Here is a 24,311-nt window from a genome sequence, read left to right as displayed (position 1 = left end):
TTTTCGTTATTTGATGCTGTAAAAACGGAGTGTGACATCATCATTGATAGCTGTGACTCTCTTTCGCTAATAAGCTGCATCTGTGTTCGGCTCGTGATTGGTTCTGGCGGGTGGATGGGCGGGACCTCGATACCGCGGCTCCATCCCCCAATCACAACTGCTCCCGTATCCTGTCTATATTGGCCTCACCTCCGAACTGTGGGAGGAAGTGAGGATGTGTCGTCCATCTGTGTAAATAGTCGATGGAGTGAACTTACAGGGAGTGTGTCCGTGCGATTGTCCTTCCACACCTCCAGCAAAGCCACCACCATTTCATGGAGTTCATCTCGAGACAGAACCCCATCGCGGTCCACATCAAACACCTTGAAGCAAACTGTCGGTGAAAGAGAGCGATGTAGTGGTGAAAGACAAATCTGGTTATGAAGAACGATACTGCCTAGAAACCCAACACCAGCTGCTTAGCCTACGAGCAGGAAAACAAACTATTTCAAGCACAAAGGAAAGTTCTGATGACAAATCCACACTTTCCAAAAACATTTTTGCTTCTTTACATTCAAAACAGCTGCAAAGAAGAAAGGCTTTGTAGGATCACCTGAGGCGTTTGGGATATATTTATTTTTTTTGATTTTTATTTCATTTATTTATAATGTTTACTGAGATGAGATTCCTCCTCTAATCCCCAACAGGTTTTTAAAATCTCACCGGCACAACATGCTTCTTTTCTTTTGTTGTTGTTTTATTGTGCAAACAAATGAATCAAATCAAATATCCGTTACTGCTTACATTTCTGCCTTTCAGCGACGGGCCCCCTGCAGCACGCAGAGAGTCCACAGGAGATCTCTTTAAAGTCGATGTGATTGTCCCGATTCTCATCGAAGGCATGAAACAAGCCTAGACAACAAGATCAACATCAGATCATTCTTATACTCGGCAAGTCTTGAAAGAGGGATTGGATTTAAAAGCCGGTAAACCTACATAGGTCCACTATGACCTCATCAATAGATTTCCCTCTATGCACTTGACCCCCACATTAGACATAACAAATACAGGTTCCTACAGTCTCACCTTCACTCAGTGAGGCATGGATGGGAGGAGAGACCAGTGGGACAAAGGTTTCCAAGTCAAAGCGGCCGGTTCTGGACTGGGCTTTCAGTAGCCAGTAGCGCTTCTCCAAGTCGATAATGTCCGACTCCTCCACTGCAGGATCGGAAACGGAGCAAGCCAAAGTCAAACACATACTCAGTGCAACAGTGTTCAGAGGGATCAGTTCTCTGAGTGTTCACAGATGTAAGACAAGTGGGAAGTTAAACTATTGGAGTCATTACTTACAGGTGAAGCTGTGGTTAGCTTTCAGTCTATACTGCATGTGAACGTGGCTGACAATAACAATACGATTACAAACGTATGTCCATGTCAAATGTCATTATGCAATGCAGCTATAACGCAGCCTTAGAACATATATGGTGAGGCTCATGATGCAAACGCAGAGGTCAGTTCAAGTAGCAAGATGATGGGTATTTAAATACATGTAGCTCGGGTGGATAGCAGGATATTGTATCCTATAGGTAGGTACAATAAGGTACGGTATATGTAGGCCATATCATATAAAAGTTAAGCGACACAGAAGATAAAGCAGCAATGCGATACCGTGGACGTATGTGTCGCGGTTTCAGTTTTAGAACCGTTAAACCCCTGATTAATTCATATAATTACGTTAATTATTATTAACCATTTGTTTTAAAGTTTATGAATGGAAGAGTCCTGTTCTTGTATTCACCTCCTGCTCTTTTACATCATGTGAAGAGCAGCCGAGCTCCTTTAACAGAGTAAGGGATGCAGAGAAACCTGGTAAACACGGCTAGCTATCTCATAGTGGACTATCCTGATTCCTTGGCGATACTGTTTGTATGTAAATGGTTTCTAATGTTTTTTTTTTTTATATGATTGTGTGAGAAGAAACCTCCCCATGACAACTTTGTAGCCGGATAAAAGCAAAAATCCATACTTAGAGTTGAAATGTATCAAATTCTAGGGTCAGACTAAAACTGAAAAAGAAGTCAAAGTAAGTTGGCTTCACAGCAGAACAGCAGACCGAGAAAAGTCCAAACACACTGGGACTCTAATAAACCTTTACAAACATGCTTGATGGAAACTGGTCCTAAAAGGATTAGAAAAGGATCCTTTGACAGACAATGAATCAACAACAAGTTACATGACGCAATAGTTACAAATCAAGAAACCCAGGTATGCTGCTGCGAATGAGAGCACTTACAAGTTGTGACAAGGTGAGGAGCAGATTTAACGTGAGAGTGGTCATGATGCCTCAGCAAACCCCAGCTGGGGTTATGTAACCAGTGGGTGGAAGAGTATTTGACACAGATCAGACCAATATAGCATGTGAGGCCCTGCCAGGGTCAATGAACCAGCCTCCCTCTTTCAACATGCTAATCCACAGTTTACGGTAATAGGATTCAGCAGCTAGTCAGCTAGCACAGAGCCAAAACATATGACAGGTGTCAATTCACAGAGACAGAAATCAAATGGCAATCAACTCCCGGCACAAATGGGACTGTGTTTCTCAGGCAGGCGATTTAACGATTTCCTGAAAGCTTGTCTTCAAGCTGCTGTTGGTCACAGTTCCAGTCAGACGGGAGGATGACCGTCGTGGTCGGCTGCTGGTGAAGCAGCACACGTCTGTGAGGGGTGTTCCTCTCTTATCCAGGTTCTGACTCCCTGTTGTCCACAGGTGAACATCAGGGCAGCTGTAGTTGGCCTTTTTACCGCCACGGTTCAAGTCAGCTGTGTGACGCAGACGTTTCAATCTAACAGATTAATGGGAGCACCGAGTACCAAACCAGTGATTTACAATGTGAAGGGGACTGTATGGAAATGGAATGGAGGCAATAATATGAGACTATGGACTAAGGCAGACTTACTCAACAGGCGGCCCGCGGACCGCATCCGGCCCGCGGACCCTTATTTTGTGGCCCCCGACAGTGCCGAGTACTTTAGTCTAGCATTCAAAGAATCCACCGACCGCACAGACATCGCGCAGCTTATAGTCTGGGTGCGCTTTCTCAAAGGGGACACATTTGCCGAGGAAATGCTGGCTTTGCTACCGCTAACAGGGCAAACACGGGGAGAGGATATTTATTCTGCAATGATGAGCTTTTTTCACGGACCAGGCAAAAACATTAAATTAAAAAAGCTGGTTTCTCTGACTACTGATGGGGCTCTTTCCATGGTCGGAAAGGAGAAAGGATTAATTGCTTTGCTCAGAAAAGATCCTGAAACGCCGGACTTCTTCTCATATCACTGCATTTTGCATCAAGAGCAATTGTGCAGCAAGCTGAGAGGTGGAGAGCTCAAAGTGACAATGGACTCTGTGACACGAACAGTCAATTTTATTCTTGCACACGCATTGAAACACAGACAGTTCCGTTCCTTGGTCCAAGAGTTTGAAAGTGCATACACTGACTTGGCGATGCATGCGGAGGTCAGGTGGCTTAGTCGCGGAAAGGTCCTCGATCGCTTCATGGAGCTGCTACCAGCTGTGCGCATATTTTTGGAAGCGAGGGGCCGACGTGATTTACTGGCACCCCTGGAAGATGACACATGCATGCACAACACCGCTTTTCTGACTGATATAACGCGTCACTTGAATTCACTCAATCTTAAGCTTCAAGGAAAACAAAAGGTTCTGCCGATGATGATGAATGATGTGGCTGCATTTGAAACCAAACTGAGCCTGTTTGCGCAGCAGCTTGAGGTAGGAAATTTCACACACTTTCCTGTTCTACAGGCCCAAGTGTCACAACCAGGTTCATTTTCACCCACCCCTTACTGCGCCTACCTCATGGAATTGAAAGAGGAGTTTTCCTCCCGGTTCGCGGACGTTAAATCCTTGGAACCCGTGCTGGCATTCACAGAGAATCCCTTTGCTTGTGACGTACAGGCTACTTCAGTCTCAGTCACATCTGGGCAATTTGGAGTCGAAAGGGTTGCGTTTGAGGAACAACTCATAGAGCTGCAGCACAACAACATCCTCAAAGAAAGACACAAGGAGGAGAGCATTGACACATTCTGGATATCCTGTGTTCTGAGGAACACATACCCTGCATTAATCCTGTGTGCTCAGAAAATCCTGATCTGCTTTGGATCTACTTATGTGTGTGAAAGCTCCTTCTCTGCCATGGGAATAATAAAATCAAAGCAGCGTTCCCGTCTAACTGACAGACATTTGGCAGACTATCTCAGAGCAGCTACAACTGAGCAACAACCAGATCTGAAAGGACTTGTGAAAAGAATGCAGACTCAGAGCTCTCACTAGGAATAAGTAAACAGTTGTTTGTTATATTGTTATTGTTATTAATATTTGTGAAATGCAGACTCAGAGCTCTCAATAGGAAAAGTAGCAATTGCAAACTTTATCAATGTCATCAATGCAAAGCTATTCACTCCAGTGTTAATAAAACATCAGCTTGACCAACACTTGTCATCCTTGGAAACGCAGTCGCTACACTACATTTGTTACTGAAATTGAGAATATTTGTTAAATATTCCATGATGCTTTGGAATGCATTAAAAATGACTAGCAAGACAGCATATTAAACAGCAGTAGTAAATACAGTGAATAAAATGGTACAAATATATGTTAATAATAATTTGTGGCCCTTTGCACCTGTTGTGGTTTAAATGTGGCCCTCTTGGCCTCCGAAGTTGAGTACCCCTGGACTAAGGTATGGACTAAGGCATGGACCGAGCGCTTGAGACTCATGACTACCTTTCCATCTCAAAGCTGAATTGGAAACTGCAGCTAACTCAACAAAAACAGGGAAGAACACGTCTGAGGCAATAATCATAAAACACGCACACGCTCACCCACGCAAGACTAAGAAGCAGAATAATCAAGCTCTGAATAGCAGCTTCAGTTAATGCATCAGTGATTATTCCTGGTAGACAAGGAGGGAAATAGGTACTTGTGTTGGTCATGCTGAGCATTCCTCATGACAGCTGTGCTACCGTCTGACTCCTAATCTAGAAAAGTCATTACCCACTATGGATCGCCTCGTGTACATCTCCCATCTATCTTAGCTTCTACTAATATCAGTGTAGAGCTGGAGGTTACATCAGTGCAGAGCTGGAGGTTACATCAGTGTAGAGCTGGAGGTTACATCAGTGTAGAGCTGGAGGTTACATCAGTGTAGAGCTGGAGGTTACATCAGTGTAGAGCTGGAGGTTACATCAGTGTAGAGCTGGAGGTTACATCAGTGTAGAGCTGGAGGTTACATCAGTGTAGAGCTGGAGGTTACATCAGTGTAGAGCTGGAGGTTACATCAGTGCAGAGCTGGAGGTTACATCAGTGTAGAGCTGGAGGTTACATCAGTGTAGAGCTGGAGGTTACATCAGTGTAGAGCTGGAGGTTACATCAGTGCAGAGCTGGAGGTTACATCAGTGTAGAGCTGGAGGTTACATCAGTGTAGAGCTGGAGGTTACATCAGTGTAGAGCTGGAGGTTACATCAGTGTAGAGCTGGAGGTTACATCAGTGCAGAGCTGGAGGTTACATCAGTGTAGAGCTGGAGGTTACATCAGTGTAGAGCTGGAGGTTACATCAGTGTAGAGCTGGAGGTTACATCAGTGCAGAGCTGGAGGTTACATCAGTGCAGAGCTGGAGGTTACATCAGTGTAGAGCTGGAGGTTACATCAGTGTAGAGCTGGAGGTTACATCAGTGTAGAGCTGGAGGTTACATCAGTGCAGAGCTGGAGGTTACATCAGTGCAGAGCTGGAGGTTACATCAGTGTAGAGCTGGAGGTTACATCAGTGTAGAGCTGGAGGTTACATCAGTGTAGAGCTGGAGGTTACATCAGTGCAGAGCTGGAGGTTACATCAGTGCAGAGCTGGAGGTTACATCAGTGCAGAGCTGGAGGTTACATCAGTGCAGAGCTGGAGGTTACATCAGTGCAGAGCTGGAGGTTACATCAGTGTAGAGCTGGAGGTTACATCAGTGTAGAGCTGGAGGTTACATCAGTGTAGAGCTGGATTTCAAAGCTTTGTAAAGGTGGCAGAATTAGAGTGTGGCAGTTTACTCTGGCAAATGCTTAACTACCTTAACTGCATGAGTGTTAAATGAGTGTAAAGGGCATGTGACGCTGTTGTGAAGTGGAGCTTCTAATGACGACCAAGACACGTCTGGTTTTGAACGGAACACTTTACTTCCTGAAACTGCAGCATTACAACTGTTACAGTGAACAGACCGCGCTTTTGCACCCGACATATGATTTTTCACTTATCATCATCATCATTGTTGTTAGCATCAATAAGACATGTACCATGTTACTTCTCGCTCTTCAAAGTAAAAGCACTTCCTGTTTCATGCTATTCACAATGAAAGTAAATCCGGTCAACTAAGCTTCTCACATCTACAGCTGAACAACATCAACAATGTTACCCAAGCAACATGAGCCATATTGATTACGTTATGCAATCAAAACAATTCACAACAGACGCAACCTTTCAGTACTTGACTGTTTTCAATCTTAGGTTCTATGAACACATCTTGGTTGTGACCATGAAGGTTTTGGAGGTTTGACATCCAGCCCTATTCACAACAATGACAAATATACATTTCTATTCATTTCTCTGTAAACCAATAACAAAACTAACCAGAGAAAGTGCCCTTATCTATCAACGTGAATCAAAAGGGTGAACAACCAAACATAGTTCCAACAAAGCCTTCCAATGGCTGTTCCAGAGGAGAGCATGAACATCAGTCACAAGGTCTCCACACTGAAGAGCAGTCACTTTACTGCTGCTGTCTCTATGGCAGGGGCCTCGTCTGGACCTAGAGGTGCGACTCTCCCCGGGTGACAGCAGAGACACCATACCATTATCCAGGGAACATCCTTAGAGAGGTGCTGCCACAGCCAGCATTACCATAGCAAACTCCCGGTGACAGCGGCTCACAGAACCTACGTCATCCTGTCCTCATGGCCGTTATTCCCACAGATTTCTACGCTCATAACACAGCGACGGTGTCCGCTAGCAAAGGATTCGAGCTCCGCCATGAGTCAAGCTTCGCGTTCTTGTTCTGGCAAGAGTTAAGAACCAGGTTTGTGTCGGTCACTCTCTCTCCCCAACAGACACTAAGTTAAGAGGATAAACTGGGAGCAGGCAGATTAAAGGCAGCATCCAGCTTTTTTCCAGCCCTCTGTCCTTAATTGGCTAAATAAAGCCGGGCTAAATTTACTCGTCCGACAACTTTTAAAAACTGCATTACTGTCTACGTTTACATGCACACTCGCATTCTACTATTATTCCAAATACGACAGCCCCCATTTCTGGTCGGAAGGAGAAACATGATGTAAAGTAGCTAAATGGCTTTCACTTGCTTTCACTTTTCCATAGTTTGACCTAATAAACGACATGTTAGGGCATCGACCCGGAAAAACACAGCCGAGAATGAATATGCACGGCTGCATGTAAACAGGATTTTAGCGGATAATTAATTTCATTCAGCATGTAAACAGCTTATTAGGAATATTGTGTGCTTCGTAATAAGGGCAAAAAACAGGATATTTGGTGCACGTAAACATAGGCACTGTCGATTGTTTTTATTTTCCATGCACCGGAAATAAATGAATTTCTACAGTAAACGGTCTTACAAGGACGGAGGCTAAATGTTGACATGTATAACAACACAACTTCTCTTGGACTTGCAAATATATGCATCTTGCCAACATATCAAGTCACACAAACAAGAGGACGGAACAACTGTGAAGCACAGTCGAACAACCGCGCCTCGAGTCCACAGGTGCCACATTTACCTCCTTATGTCCACTCACTTCCCCACTAAAGTCATGTCCTGTTCTGTTGGGGTCTAAAGACCAGCAAACAGCCACCAGTTGTTTTGAGAGAGAACTCTGCCAGCTAGTTCACTATATACTGACAAATACAAATTAAATGCAGTATTTCCATGAACAAGAAGGTCAATAAAAATAAAGGCAAAATGTTTGCGTGGAATTTACGCCCGTTCTGATTCACTTGGCATGACTTCATTTTCTGAGGTCATTTTAATAAAGCAAAGAAACAACCATAAAGAATATAGACTGCTGCCACTCAAAGGTTTGGGGTCACCTGACACAAAAGCTTGTTTCCTTACAGTCAGTTGGCTGAGAGGACTGCTCTATACTTCTGAATTGTCTTTCATGCTTCTAGGTTGTTGAAAGTCCTCTTCACAAATATATGATATAAAAAGGGTTTACAAAAAAGGTCTTGTTTTGTACACGGAGAACAAAATGTTGGACAACGGTTCAACGAGCCTGACAATTGTGAAAGAGACAAAGATCCCTCTGAGCAACAGTTGAATAAGAACAGAAGAAATCGGTCACTGGTAAAAGAAACTAACTGGAAGCTGAGCATCAAAATGTATGTGGCTTTAAACAGGAACAGCTTCCCGTTTCAGTGTCAAGTGCACAATAATAATAATAATACAGCCAATAACAAGCTGCAATATGATCAGGTGTGTCTCTTAAGCAAAGCTATTCTTAAAACGTCACAACAGAATGAGAAGGTTGGTGCAGGGTTAGCACTGTTGGAAGATCAGCTGAACACACGATGGGCGGACAAATCACAGTTTGAACCTCTTCAACGTAACCTTTGGGCGGAGGGCCCAAAATATTTAGAGCCCAAATGCACCGCTGGGTTCAGTGATGATCGAGGGTCACGTATGCTTTTCTAGACAATCAACGGTTACGAGTATTCTCCCTGACATGTTGCACTGTCTGGACGTGGGTTTGAACCTTTTAATTATTCTTTTTGGGCCAAAACTGTTTCAAATGAAAATAATAGTCTGAATTGTACTTTTTTTAGTCTCTGTTGAAATAGTCATAACATCACAGGGGACCCCAAACTTTTCACTGTATATTTACACTTGATCTGCAGTTGACCCCTGAATAACTTCAGCAGCTGAATACCATCCATGTTACCACCGGTTACACCAACATTAGGCAAGAATACCACCACCCACTCAAAAGGTTACTGAGAGTCAACTGTGGCAGGTGAAGCTGTCTTCAAATAAAAGAAATTTGGATGCCACAGCTCTCAAGCATCTACAAACACATTGACCAGTGCAGACTGCACCGTGCAGACTGCACCGTGCAGTGCAGAGGGTGTCAGAGAGGAAGCGGAGGGAGGAGACACACCTGGTCTGGTGAAGGAGAGAAGGATTCATGAAAAGGCAATCGGGCTCATTAACAGAGCCCGGGACCCCCACTGACTCTGTCATCCCCAGGACAATTTCCCACCGGTCACTCCCCCGCACATCCCTTCTATTACGCTCAACACTTTCACACTACACTTACATCTCACTGGTTTATAGTCCTGTTACCTGTCCGCTTGTGCACTCGACTTCACTTTATATTTCACTTTATCCTATATTCCACTTTATCTTATATTTTCTGTAAGTGTTTGTACTTTGCATTGCCGATTGTTGTTGATTGTTGTTATATGTTGCGCACCTCCCGTCATGTCAAATTCCTTGTATGTTCAACATACAATGGCAATAAACGGTTTCTGATTCTGATTCCTAGCAAATGAACTCAAATCAGACGAGCTAAAACAGGCTTATATTAGAAACATGTCTGTATTCCTCACTGTTTTTAATAACATGATTTATGATCTGCTCCAATTTGATCAATTCTCAACATTTCCTCCATGTTTACCTGCTGTTGTTTACCTGCCATAACTAATTCTACCAGTACAAGGACAGTCGTGTCCTACTCTGCTCATCTTAGTTCATCAATTTAACAGAAGTACTGTTTCCATTCCAGCAGTTCCAAGGGCATAAGCCCTATGTTTTATGTTATATTATGTTTTATTATCATGTCTCAGGTATGTCACCAATAAAAGCTTGGTACACCTGTACAGTAATGTCTCACATGGTGAATTCAGCACAATGTATATTTGCATTGATTCCACCAGTAAGACAATGTCGTGATGTCATACTCAGATGAGTGGCACAAGTTACTGTTCCCATTCACAAATTCATCCCAACGCTGCTTCTTTCTTTTTCACTGGTGTTGAGCTGCTGTCAACAAGTAAACACATCTGCCTGTGTGGACAATCAATGTATGCAGACACATTGATTGTGTCGGGTGTTTTCGGGACTCACAGTGTGTGACGCCAGCCAGTGTCTGGTAGAAGGTAGGTGTGTCGCTGTCGTCTGTGAGCGTAACACACACTCCTCCAGACAGAAGCCATCTGGACAAAGTGAAGGCCTCCTTGTTCTGTAGCAGCCAGTTCCTGAAGCGCTCATAGTTCACCTTGTCGCCCTGTCACAGCACACACACACGTCAGATGTTCTGCATATTTACTCAGTTTCCAATACAAATTTCTGTCTGAATTCAACTTTGAATACAGTGAGCTCTGACTTGGAAACACCTTACAGTACCAGGTGGTTTTGATAGAACCAGTAATACCCTGTATTAGATTCGAGATAACTTTTCAATTATTTGGAAAGTTCTGACAAATTTTTGAATACTTTAAATGCTGCATACATCACAATCAAAGTTCCATGCACATGAATTGTATTAGACTGTAAGCAAAGGTCTTAGAGGTGGACGTCTCAAAAGCAGGCAAAATGTAATCAAAGCTATCCACATGGGACAAGGGATGTAAAATACACTGGAAATGTGGAAATTAACCAACAGAAGAAGAACACAGAGTCAAACAGAACATACAATGCTTTAGGGTGTGGCTATCTTGTGATTGACAGGTCATGACCACAGTATTGTCTTGTCTGCGACGTGTTTTTCATCTTACGAATTTAACCCTTTCACAGTTTGTTTTCAGTTCATGAAAGTTAATTGTAACATTTCTCCTCAGATCTTCTTCTGGTTCCAAAAAACCAAAGAAGGCAACGGCCGAAAAAGTCAAGATCGACTCAGTATCAGCGTGTCCCCGGATCAGGGTTCCTATAAAACTTGATCTGGAGATCCCTGATATTAATGTTATCCAACAGTGTGGATCTTTTTTGTTTTACTGTGTTGTACTTACCGAGGCTATTTATGGTAGATCATGATTTGTACTCAAACAACCTGTAGAATAATAGTCTTTGTATCATATCTGTGGAATTGGCTCCATGTGGCAAACGTAACCTTTATGACCATGTGACTGTACTGGTAAAAACAAACTAAAAGATATGAGCCAAGCAGATAACGAAGGTGAAATGCAAGTTATGACTAGGATGGTTGTAGATGTTCATATGTATATCCATGTGGTGACAGGCAGCCTGTGGTGTTTGCTGACCTCACTGAAGCACTTCTTCAGGGAGGTCGGGACTTCTCCATCCAGGACCTGCAGAACTGCTTCTATATCTTCCCTGGCTGCATGTCCACCTAGATCGCTGGCAAACAGGCTGAAAAGGTCTGTGAGCGCGGAAACGGAAACACACACACACACACACACACACGAGATGTCAGCTTTATCACAGCAGGGCAGGCCTCTTGGATGTAGCAGCAGTAAGGACGACAGAAGCTACAATGTCAACAACGTCCTGATGGATTAGCCTGCATGCAGCACATCCACCACAGCCAGAAGAACAAGACTAAAGAGAGAGAGAGAGGCAGGCAGAGGAAGACCAAGAGACTAAGCGGTACATTTGGGCAAAATACATCCAATCACAGCTCTTAAAATGCTGACGTACACTATTAAGGGGAGGCAAAACATGAAGACGGGGCTTTGTAGAAAAATATATTCAGTAGCTTAAAATCAATTCAGTCAAATTCTGGGACATTTTGGGATGAATTCAGCAGTGACAGTGCAATGCTTTGTTCCCAGCTGTTGTACTAAAGTATTCAAATTTGCTGCAGCTCTGATTTGCGCAACTGGCTGGCTTCTTCTCCATAGCAACAGCAGGCAGGGGTTCATGTGTAGCATTTAGAGGCATCCGCCACGTCAAAAACATAAAGCTACAGTATAATAAAAGTATCCAGGAGGCTTCTCTGTTTTATATTAAGGAACACTGAGGTTACATTTAAAAGAAAACTTGAAAAGATAGAAATACTTTAGAATCTGCCGGTGTAACTGCTGCAGGAGAATACTGCAGAAGCATTACCAACATTGCTCTGGCTTGGCTTTAATTCAGATAAACTGTTAGCTGATGAGTTACACATTTAGTTTGTCATGATTTTATTAAAAACACGGAATGGATTAAAGAAAAACCTGAGGGCTCCTCCAGCTTTGGCTACTGATATTAGAAGTGAGGACGTTTATGATACTATATGTGGCACGGTTCTTAAAGCCTGCGCTGAGCATTATTAATGTTAAAGACTAAAACCCTGCAACATTAAAAGACTTTCCTTCCAGATGGTCCTTCCAGCATGGAAAAAAACCGCCAATTTGTGCAGGAAAAAGAGTTCTTCTAACATCTCCTCCGAGATGGCGACCTTTTATCAAAATTGTATCGAATGAGTTCTAATCAGGCTCGGATGCCTCATCCAAGTGGCTGATAAGATGTCAGGCAGGAGTAACGCCTGATTGATACTCCTGTGGGTGCGTGTCTATGCGAGCTGTGTGGCCACCTCTCGCACATAACCATACATAGCACTGAGGGGGGTTGCGTGTGGAATATAATTGTTGGAATGCTGTTAAGCTTAATGCTTAACAGCATTCCAACAATTATACGCTGACATACAGACATCTCTTGCCAAATATAAGTCTATGGAAAAAGTATTTTTGGGCTTCAATGTACTGCTGTGGATCGGGGCAGCAAAATGTATTTCAGCCACCAAAAGTTAGTTTTAGTGTACACTATATACTCCACTTCATCTTGCTGTCAGACAGCCCTTTCTGACCTGAAGCCTACTATATGTATCCAGCTATACTGTCTTCAGAGCCACAGGTCTCCGTTGACAAAACCAGTAATTGTAACCTCACGGAACACAATAGTTGCTGGTCTACCGTTGCCTCGATTGGTTAGTTTCAAACTAAACTCATCTTTCAAAACCCAAAAGTCCCACAGTAACACAAACAGACTAAACTACCTCCCTGTTCAGTGAGGGGAAATGTTTGTCAAAGGAGTCTTGTGGCTTTGAAGAGATCATAGATAACGTAGTCAATATTCTAAATATAGAGCACACTTGAACTGAGATTGATTTCTTTTAGTTGGCTACCTTACGTTTTGTCCACAGCAGTACAACGCTTTGCTTCCATGCAGTAAGTCCTGTCTGCTTCTCCAAACTGCTGCAAATCTAGAGGTCTATGGATCAGTACATATAACCTCACACTGTAACTGAATACTTCAGAACACTTACTGAGTAAGACCAACTACAGCATTTGCTGTAAACCCGTTTTCTGACAATGATATGAAATATGGTATTTGTAGTTTATGGTTATGGGTGGTTGGAAACATCTATACACTGCGACGTTTAGGAGAACAACAAAACAAGTGTACATTACCAACACAGACTTCCTGTTGACGCATCAGGAACAACTTACACTTGGCCTTCTCCTCATCGCGTCCTCTGGTCAGAAGCACCAGACCCACGATCAGGTTGTTGAAGTGCAGCCCTTTGGACGAGCCTCCGAATGAGGTGTAGATCACCTGAAACACATGCAAAACACGGCACAATGTGAACACAAATAGAGAACCGCATAATCACCTCATGCTCACCCTGTATCCAACATGATCAAAAAGTCCATTCATTTTATTATAGCACTGACAACAGGGAAACGAGTGGATGCGTCACCAGTGAATTTGATAACAGCATGTCCTCATGTCCACATCAATGCAACTGTTTTTAATGAAAAATGAAATGGGTTGATATCAACATCACAAACACCTGGAATATCTCCTACAATCTCATAAAGCAGCTGTGTAATTAATGTGATGCCTATTATGAAGTAATGTGCTGAGAATGAGAGGCTGTGTGAGGACATAATTGTTGGAATGCTGTTAAATGTTACTCTTCTACTCTGGACTGCAGTCGCAGCAGGAAGGATTGTTTTTTACAGACAGCAGGGGGCGCAACACTGCACGAGCAGGGCCATGACAGATCGATCTTTACTTTGTATGTACACTTTTGTTCTTAAAGCGCTTTTCAATTTGAGAGAAACTTCTGCACATGCTTGGTAAATACAGCAAACACAGCAGCAACATGTGTGAGCTTTGTGAAAGATTGTAGAAATAATTAATTTCTTTCAGGTAAGAATACAGGAAGAGAATAATACTTCTGTACACTCTACACTTCTACCATCTGCATGGAAAACATCAGCATGAATGGAATTGATGCACAAATACAGTTGTGTCAAATGTGTGCATTGTTAATTCTATAAGTGTCTAAGTCGACTTGTTTTACTGGCCTTAGAATCATATTAAAGGTTGCTTCATGAGCCAGTGCCTGTCATGCTAAAAACTACAAAAAATTAAATGTATCACCATCAGCATAAAACTGTTTCTAACCTTCAAACATGTAAATGTCTCAGGGCCCTGTTGTCATTTTGCTAAGCTGCACTCAGAGCACGAAGAAGGTTACAGAGCAGTGTGTGTGTCTGAATGAATGCATGCATGCATGCGTATATATATATATATATATATATATAAATAAATAAATAAATAAATAAATGTTACTGGGCTTAAGTGGTTACGGGCAGAACATCCGTTCACAACAAGCCTCTTCTTGGCAAACCAGCTTGAGATGCATATGGCGCCAACTGGACTGGAACGAAACCAAAGCTTGCGCAGTCGGACCACCTGCTGTGCGTACAGTCCACGTGGTCACAAATATGGGGCTGCGTGCCGACGTCCACAAAGCGCAGACCCTCGCGGACATGGGTGGATGACCAAATTAATGTCACGTGGGCCAAAGCGGACCCACACGGACCCTCGCAGATACAGAAAGTCCGATTTAATTTTAAACCTCACCTATTACATGAGTAATGATGGACGATGGAGTGTGTGTAAAAACAGCATCGTGTCTGCTCTCAGGATAACTGAATCTGTTTAACATCTTCAATCAAAAGAAGAATGTGTTGAAACCCAATGTAGACTTGGTGTCACTGAGATTTCTGAATATTAACAAGAACATGTCTGCGTCTCCACTGACTGATTAGGCTCGGCTTCCTTTGAACTGTCAGAATGTGCAGCAGCCATGTTTCTGTTTGAGCAGACCAGCAGTAACCTTAGATCTGGACCGCTGTCACCGCAGTAACTGCTGCCATGGTGACAAAGGAAAAGAGGAAGCAGAGATGCTGAGCGAAAGAGAGAGAAGACACATGCTCTGATGTTCAATAGTAAATGGATGCATTCACATATCTGGACTTGCTTATTAGCCAGTAAAGCGTCACGAACCGACACCAGTAAGTTAAAAACTAAAATATATTTTGAAAATTATCATCATTTATTAACTATCATTGTTGTTTGGCCTGGCTCAGCAAAAACATGAAGAAATACTGTATAGTATGCAAGGCTTTTACCCGATCGGTACTGAGCATGTGCAGCTCTCAACAGAGAGGAAAAAGGAGCGAGAGGGCTCGCTCGTCAGCTACCGAACGCTCAAGCAGCATTCTCAGATACGTCTTCCTGTTAGTGTTCTCCTGGTATCCTCTGCTTGGAACCACCAGCTAATATTACCAACTATTGATCCCTATGTCCCACCACACACACACATACACACAAACAATATCACCCAAGTCTTCTCCACTTTGAACATGTACTTCATCAGATATCCTCTCTCACCTCAGTTCTACAAGGCAAGGCAAGTTTATTTGTATAGCACATTTCAACAACAAGGTAATTCAAAGTGCTTCACATAAAACCATTAAAAGCATCAAAACATAAGGCAAAAGAAAAGGAGATTTAAAAACTATTAAAAAACAGTGTAAGAAATAAAATACAGTAGTAAAATGCAGAAATGCAGGAAATTGATGAATATATTAATTGAATGTGGTTCAATTAAAGGCAGCAGCAAACAGAAAAGTCTTCAATCTTGATTTAAGTGAGCTGAGGGTCTCAGCAGACCTGCAGCTTTCTGGGACTTTGTTCCAGATATGTGGAGCAGAAAAACTGAACGCTGCTTCTCCATGTTTAGTTCTGACTCTGGGAACAGATAGTAGACCGGTCCCAGACGACCTGAGGGGTCGGGATGGTTCATAAGGTAGCAGCAGATCAGAGATGTATTTTGGTCCCAAACCATTCAGTGCTTTGTAAACCAACAGCAGGATTTTAAAGTCAATTCTTTGTTGGACAGGAAGCCAGTGCAAAGACCTCAGAACTGGAGTGATGTGATCCACCCTCCTGGTCTTAGTGAGGACTCGAGCTGCAGCGTTCTGAATCAGCTGCAGCTTTCTGACGGACTTTTTACAGAGACCTGTAAACACACCGTTACAGTAGTCCAGTCTGCTGAAGATAAATGCGTGGACAAGTTTTTCCAAATCCTGTTGAGACATAAGTCCTCTAATCCTTGATATATTCTTCAGGTGATAGTAGGCTGATTTTGTAATTGTCTTGATATGGCTGTTCAGGTTGAGGTCTGAATCCATAACTACACCTAGATTTCTGGCTTGGTTTGTGGGTTTTAACATCAGTGACTGAAGCTGAGCGGTGATTTTCAATTGTTCGTCCTTGGTACCGAAAACAATTACTTCTGTTTTATCTTTGTTTAATTGAAGAAAATTCTGGCACATCCAGTTGTTGGTTTGTTCAATGCAGTTACCCAGCCCTTGTATGGGATTATAGTCCCCTGGTGACATAGTTATGTAGATTTGTGTGTCGTCTGCATAATTATGATAACACACATTGTTGTTTTCCATAATCTGAGCTAGTGGAAGCATGTAGATGTTGAACAGAAGAGGCCCCAGTATTGAACCTTGGGGAACACCACATGTCATTTTAGTCAGCTCTGATGTGTAATCAGCCACAGACAAAGTATTCTCGGCCCTTCGAGTAGGATTCAAACCAGTTAAGTGCTGTGCCAGAGAGTCCCACCCAGATTTTTAGTCTTTCTAGGAGTATGGCATGGTCGACCGTGTCGAATGCAGCACTGAGATCTAGTAACACTAAGACTGAACTTCTGCCATTGTCTATGTTCAAGTGGATGTCGTTGAAAACCTTAACAAGAGCAGTTTCAGTGCTGTGGTGCTGTCGAAAGCCTGACTGGAAAACATCAAAGCAGTTATTTACGGTCAAGAAGTCGGTCAGCTGTTGGAAGCTGTCTACAGGAGACACATATTGCAGGGGACACTGGATGCTCACCCCTCACTTAATCTATCCTATTGCTGGTGGCTACCTTCAGCGTCTCACTGTAACTATCACTTTAGATTAACCATCATGGTCAATGGTACACAGCGTGTGACATTATTGTGGCTTACCTCTGCAACTTTAGGGGGAACTCCATCTCCCAGCACTTCCCTGTAGAAGCACTGCTGGGTCATGTAGTAGGTGAGGCCGCTCGTTCTCTTGAAGGCATCTTTCAGCCGCTTCAATTCAACATCAGTGACTGGACAGAAAAAGACGGGAGAAGAAAAGAGATCATAAGCAAACAGTTTTAAAACAATCTGCTAACAGGACCAACAGTAAGTACAAACAGGAACAGTGTAATGCTAATGGGCCTTTAGCAGTGTAACAGTGTAATGCTAATGGAACTTTAAAAGCACTGTTTTCAACCGAACAAAGATTTAAGTTTGTCCTGAGTAACCAGGACATTGTTTTTGGAAAGTCAAGTTGCTAATGCAATCTTCTAGGAATTGTCAAAAGTCTCAAAATTCCCAGAAAAAAAAAAATCAGGAACATATGCAACACTGCATAGGATTAGGAAAATAAAACTGAGAAAGGTTTCGTGTTTTGGGTGAAACAAACCAAAAATAGACCGACAAAATGCTCAAAATATCTCAAATAGACATCACATCTCACTTTTACACACACACACACGGGCTTTGAACTGAACAATTTCAGTCATCAACACTGATATGTGAATGATGAAAAAGCAATAATCAATAGATGGTCATGATAGCTCAGCCCATAACTCATATTTCAGTCAGTCAGAGTCAAATGCATCAAAGAATTGACCATTTGATTGACCATTTGTAGCAAACGGTGACAGAGACAGGCAGAAAAGGCCTCTGCTGTCATACAGAGCTCTTAACGTATCTGAGCAGCAACAAGAACTCAGTTTTCATACAAATCGAAGCACATCAGAATGAGCCTGTGATGTTGAAGGGAGCTGCAGCAGCAAAACACTGCAGCATGACGGTAGAGCAGTAGTGGTGAAAGGTGTCAGGTTACAGTCTGCTTGTTTGAGACGATCCAGGCCTGAGCTCAATCGAGGCAAAGCAACGCAGCACGTTAGATCTCTGCCTGAGTTTATCCTGACCTGCTTTGGCGTCATGCAGATATAAGCTAAGACAACCCCATGAGATCAGGGCGGCTGCAGTATTGGAACCAGGCACCTCACTTGTTATCCACCATTGTGGTGTCTGCAGCAGCATCGCTGTGCTGGTGCACCAGACAGTGAAGTGGTGTTACTGCTCTGGCACAGGTTGGCATTTGTAAAATACTAGTACAGTGTAGTTATTACACTTACTCATTAGCAACCTTGCTAATGGCTGAGAGTAATATGTACGTTAACAGCCTTGCTAACGCCAGGATGTGATATGAAGCCAATGTTAGCGACCTTGCTAAAAGATGAGTGTAATATGTAGACAACACTGATCACCTCACTAAGCGCTCAGTGTAATATATAGCTAAGATTAGCAACGTTGCTAACACAGAGTATAATATGTAGCCAATGTTGGCAGCAGGAATATTTTAATGCATTTTTATATTTAATTCATCAAGTAGTGCAACATATATTCAGTAACTTGCCTTGTCCTTCCAGACAAATAGGGAATACAATATTAAATAACAGAACAAAAGGTTAAATGCTGATTTAACGTGCCCAAATTAAAGCCTTCTTTCAGGACCATGGATAGCGCCACTTGATCAAGCGTGCCAAAACACCTATTTAGAAACTTCAATATTTCATAGAAAATAATGGAAATACAGACAAGTCATCAGCTGCACCTCAGCAGGCCTCTCTACTTCAACTCTTTTCACATGGGACTTTTGCTACACTTCTGCAGTGGCAGAGATGTGGAAATGCGTGTGGAGATTTGTCTGCACCATCTCTTCACACTGTGCCTCAGTAGCAATGCAGCCTCCACACAACCAGTCAACGGCAGCGCCCAATGGAACGGACAAGACTAGCCGTAGTTAGGACAGCTGATGAAAGCAAGAAGAGAATACGTAGCGGTCCTCCAGAAGCCTCATTGTTTAAATTGTCAAAACATATCTGTCATTGACATGTTTCAATTCTTCTTTAAAAAGAGATGCTACATGGTACCATCATGGATATTTGTGGGAATGTATCACACTTATTCTTTTGAGCTCTCTCTTTTTTCACCCAAGCAACCACAACTCTCCATCAACCATCAGATCACGTTACTGCTATTTCTTATTGGCTCTACTCTGAACCGCAGCTGAGTGAGTGGTAATCCATTACATTTTCTGTCAATGCTTCACAGTCTAGCCCTTTCACAACATCAATGTGAGCGAATTATATTACTGTGCTGTTCCTGTCATATGGAAAAGCACTCAGGCCGTGCTGCATCTTCAGCTCGGACTCTACACTTCTACCATCTGCATGGAAAACATCAGCATGAATGGAATTGATGCACAAATACAGTTGTGTCAAATGTGTGCATTGTTAATTCTATAAGCTTCTAAGTTGACTTGTTTTCTTTCATTCACAGCACCGCCGTGCTGTCTCCTCTATCAAAAACGATACTGCCTTGCCTTTCTGGTTTACAGATACTTAAAAAATGAAATCATTAATAGTTTTTACTCAACGGTGTACTTCAACAAATATCTCTATCTTCCAAAGTCCAAATAACAACAAAACTGAATGTAACCTTGAGTATAACAGTCAAGATTTGATTGCAGGGTTCGACAGGAACAGACACACACACCTTTTACAAAGTATACCTTGGTTTGCCTTGTGACCTTTTATTCTCTCCACAGTAACCATTCATACAGCTGTAAGACGTTACTCTAGCAGAGACTCAACAGTTTCCCTTTGACTCAGTCAGTCAGTTGGCTTTAAAAAGCCAAATCAAATGCCCTCGGCTCCATGAATCATTTATTTTTTGGCATTCAAATACATGACTTGTATTTTGCTGCGCTCTCTTCCAAAACCTTCGTCCTAACCTAATCTACTGCTACACTACAAACAAAGGGATCTGAAGAAGCAAATTAAGCAAATAAAGGAAACAATAACAGGACGCTGGTGTTGACAGAATTGATGTAATAGAGGATTAATGAGGACTTGGTGGGAATTGAACTGAATAGAGCTGTCAAAATGAGGGGGTCAGCTGATAGTGAGGGTATTATTATTTGTTTTTTATCTATTTTCACAATGGAGCTTTATAAAAATTCTCCCAATTATCTCATATATTTAATATATTGTGGAAGATATATGACCGGTGAAGCATCAAAAGAGGTGTAAGTGCAGACTGAATGTGTCTGTAGCTATTCAGGCTTTTCTCCTGTCAGTAAAGATTAGCGAGGCCTGGAGTGAGGCTTTGTAAGTGTTCGAGCCAAATTTGAGATTATAATTACCACTGTATTTCTTTGTTTGTACATTGGGTGGCGCTGTATTCCTGTCCTGGGCTCAGGTGTATAAGTCCTGTAATTGCTGTGTTCGTCAGGTGTTTGACCCCGGAAGGGCAAATGGTTTTGACCGCGATACGCTACACATTTACTGCATTGTGGGAAAGAGTGGCTTTCGTGTAAATTGTTTCCACGACGAGAATAAATGAGCTACAGATCATCATACAAAGGTCTCTGTGATGTGTCGAATGCACCACACCTCACAGGTAGTTTAGCCTGCAGCGAGCGCGTCAACCAGGTGAGTCCGGAGGGCGCAGCACCTCAGGAGCTTACAGCCACACGACTGGGCTTCTTTAACAGTAAGACTTCCTGACTAAATAAGCACGTGACACTGGAGGGAACATGTTTACTGTAACTGCATTAAAGGAATACTCTAACAATTTTGGGAAATACCCTTTTTTCCAAGAAGCGTAAAGGTTTCTTCTTGCTGCCTGGCAATCTCACAGTGACAACAGGACTCCAGGAAGCAATCGCACCCAACCAGGAAATAGTCCCGCACTCCACCCCTCAAATAATCATGTGCTGTTTTTTTACAGCTCAGTTTTTGTAAAAAAGTAACAAGTGAGACATAACCTGTTAATTAGTGAGCTTCAGAGGTGATGGTAGGGAAGAGCCAGCCGAGCTGCTTAACCACCTGCTTCATATTTAGATCGCACACACACACGAATAATTCACAGATCTCGTTGTTGAATTTTGTGGGACATGTTGGAGAGCACAGGTTCACAGAGTAGTCAGTCATAAGGCTTGTTTCACGGTGTGAAAAACATGAAGTGCATTAGCATCATGTTGTATCGTGTGACTAAGAACATTTTACGCAAAGCAGAAGCAGACTGACACTTGGTATCGAGGATATGTTTGACTTGCAATGCAGTAGAATTAAGTTATTTTGGAAGATACCAGTTTTATAAGGCCCTATCTATGTCTCTAAGTTTTTAGACAAAATCCATGCTGAGTGTGGAACGGCTTAAAGCTACATTTGAAATTGAGTATTTGTTTCCCGGATATGAAGAGACGTCTAAATTCTATTCTATTCAAATGGCACAAAAATGCTTTACTGATATGGCTCTTCTAGACTTCAAATTTGAGTGGATCTATTGTATCAATCATGTCACAGCTGTTCATTTTTTTTTTTTAAATAACTGTGTGGGAAAAAAACATTTTTGAGCCAGCATGGGTCCGTACCGACTGTGGCCGCTACACTAACACCGTTACCAGCTGGGCACTGTTCTAATCTGGAGGCTGTAAACTAACTAGTCAAGGATCAAGGATGTGCACACAGCCAGAGAACAACGACAAAGACATCTCTGGACAGCACCTTGCTGGTAAAAACACCACAATGACTCAAGCTGTGTGGAGAACACATCTTTGTGTGGCATACCACAATGAAAATCTTGTTCAGATTCAGATTCAACTTCACTGTCATTGCACAGAGTACAAGTACTAGGACAACGAAATACAGTTTTATCATCTAACCAGAAGTGCAGAGGTGGTGCGGAGATCGATGTTGCCTTGAAAACTAACGTATGGAAGCACTTCACTTATTCTCCCGCCTGACTCGGGAAGGATGAGGTAAATTCATTTGTTTTTTTAATCGTGAATCATAACAAATAGCAGATAAACAGTGATTCATCAATAAATCATGTATATAAACATTTTGATGGATCAAGAAGAGTTGATAATGGTTTCATAACGGCATCGTAGCCCTCTGAATCGGAATCAGATGGAGTCGTTTGGTGCCTGGAGAACCCCACCAATCTATTGTGTATAAATCTTCACCGGTAAACTTGAATGACTAACGATCTCCATGATAATACAAGCTACCTGAACTCAAAAATCTGACTACAACAGTCTGTGAAATACAAAGCTGAAACCTTTTCAATACTACTGTGTGACCCAACTCCATAAACAGAACATTATAGGTGTGCTGTAATCCACAATGCAGCTCGAACACAGACTTCCTGAATGTCTGTGGCATGTTACACTGCATGAATAAGACTTTCCCTTACTCCGAGCTCTTCTACTCTTACTTGTTTTAAGTCACTGCATCTGTCGACAGAACACCACCAATTGAATTTCAGCCTGATACACGATTCTTTCAGCCCAACATCGTTGAAACAGAGTTAATGTTGGTAACGAGAGCATCAAGTTATCAGACCGATGGTTTGAATGGTGAAACACCAACAGAGAGAAGAGAAACAAGCGACAGTGAATGGCACGACAGACTCACACTGAGCCGACATGAAACCAATTCCCCACTATGTTCCGTCACTGCAGCGACACAGAATCATCCACATCGCGATACGTCTTACAACTGGATTTCAACAGCTCATATGTATCATACAGGACTTAATCCTCATTCAGAGTGAGGACATCGGAAACAGCAACCTTTAGGATTCATCTCATAACCCATTGGCTAAAGAAAAGGTAAATAAAAGGGCATGAGGATTAAGTACAATACATACCAAAGTCAGCATTGTGTTCATAAGAAATAACACAGAAAGAACATGAAAGAAAACACGTTCACGTCGTTCAGGACCTTCCCCTCTCTAAGACGCCATCCTCACCAGAATAACGGCTAAACGGAGTTTCTTATAGATTTGCCATTTTAATCGCTGAGAATATCAGAGCATCTCGTAGATTTGTGACTTTAATTTCCGATGTTTACTTGGAATATTACATCCCTCCCCTGGCTCTGTAATTATTGTTTTTTACTTCAATGGCCCAGCATGACCGTTTATGAAATGAATTTCTTCCTTCCAAACATTGTTCCATGGATTTTCAACATAATCATGCATTTACTAAATCCCTGCACTTGTGAGTTTAGCGGGGGTTGATGACTACAGTCTCAGCTGGCTCTTGTTTCACTTCAGTCAAGTGAGACAGAAACATCTCAAGGCACCGCTACTGAAAATCAAAACAGCCCATTAAGAAAAGCCTCGTCCGACCAGATAATAGCTCAATTGTTACAATTAGACGGACCAACGGGGAGGAAAACAAAGCGTCCACATTATAGAAAACACTGTGTATTGTTGATGCTGTCATGCAATGGGGGTGTTATTGGACACTGGGCTGCATCAACTGCAATGGTTACCATTCAATGCAGAGCAAACAATGGGTCTGATTTCTGCTACTGCACCAACACACTCTCCATCCGCACACAGTTTACAGACAAAGCCTGGGAACATAATACACAATGGTTATTGGCAGATACACAGCAATGCATGCTTAGCTCTTCTATGAGTCTCCATTGGTGTCTCTGGGTCCCACGGTCTGTCTGTCTGTCTCAGCAGGTTTTCAGTGCTAGACCACCTGACTTCATCATCGTGGCAGCAGAGCAGCAGCCAACAAAGCCTCCTGCTGTCACTCAATGTTTGTTGTCCTATGAAATATAAAGCGGGTGTGCTCGCCTGCTGCTACCAGCAAGACTGGAAACACTCGGACAGGGAGTACCAGGCGTCTGGAGAGGCAAGCAAATACTAAACTCACATGAGCCCCGGCAACCTTTTAGTCATGGTCAACAGAAGCTGCAGGCACAGACATACAGGGAGTGCTGTTCTTAAAAAGCTCACTTCACCTGCAGGCATGACGCCAAACATTCAGCATGAGGATGC

The 24,311-nt window shown here is 42.6% G+C and overlaps 1 protein-coding gene across 1 annotated transcript in view; it reads right to left on the bottom strand.

Annotated features, from left to right (window-relative positions):
* The window catches only part of usp32 (ubiquitin specific peptidase 32), a 54,088-nt gene that overhangs the window by 24,271 nt on the left and 5,506 nt on the right, over positions 1-24,311 (bottom strand). The window contains exons 2-8 of the mRNA XM_079271684.1: positions 17,367-17,494; positions 13,497-13,602; positions 11,307-11,425; positions 10,171-10,330; positions 1,066-1,197; positions 784-891; positions 258-373 (exon numbers count right to left, since the gene is read on the bottom strand). Of these exons, the coding sequence (XP_079127810.1) occupies positions 258-373; positions 784-891; positions 1,066-1,197; positions 10,171-10,330; positions 11,307-11,425; positions 13,497-13,602; positions 17,367-17,494 (869 nt within the window). The remainder of the gene's footprint in view (positions 1-257; positions 374-783; positions 892-1,065; positions 1,198-10,170; positions 10,331-11,306; positions 11,426-13,496; positions 13,603-17,366; positions 17,495-24,311) is intronic.

Source organism: Melanostigma gelatinosum, assembly GCF_949748355.1.
Source record: "Melanostigma gelatinosum genome assembly, chromosome: 7".
In the NCBI taxonomy this organism is placed as follows: domain Eukaryota; kingdom Metazoa; phylum Chordata; class Actinopteri; order Perciformes; family Zoarcidae; genus Melanostigma; species Melanostigma gelatinosum.
This window is presented reverse-complemented; position numbering and strand designations above follow the sequence as displayed.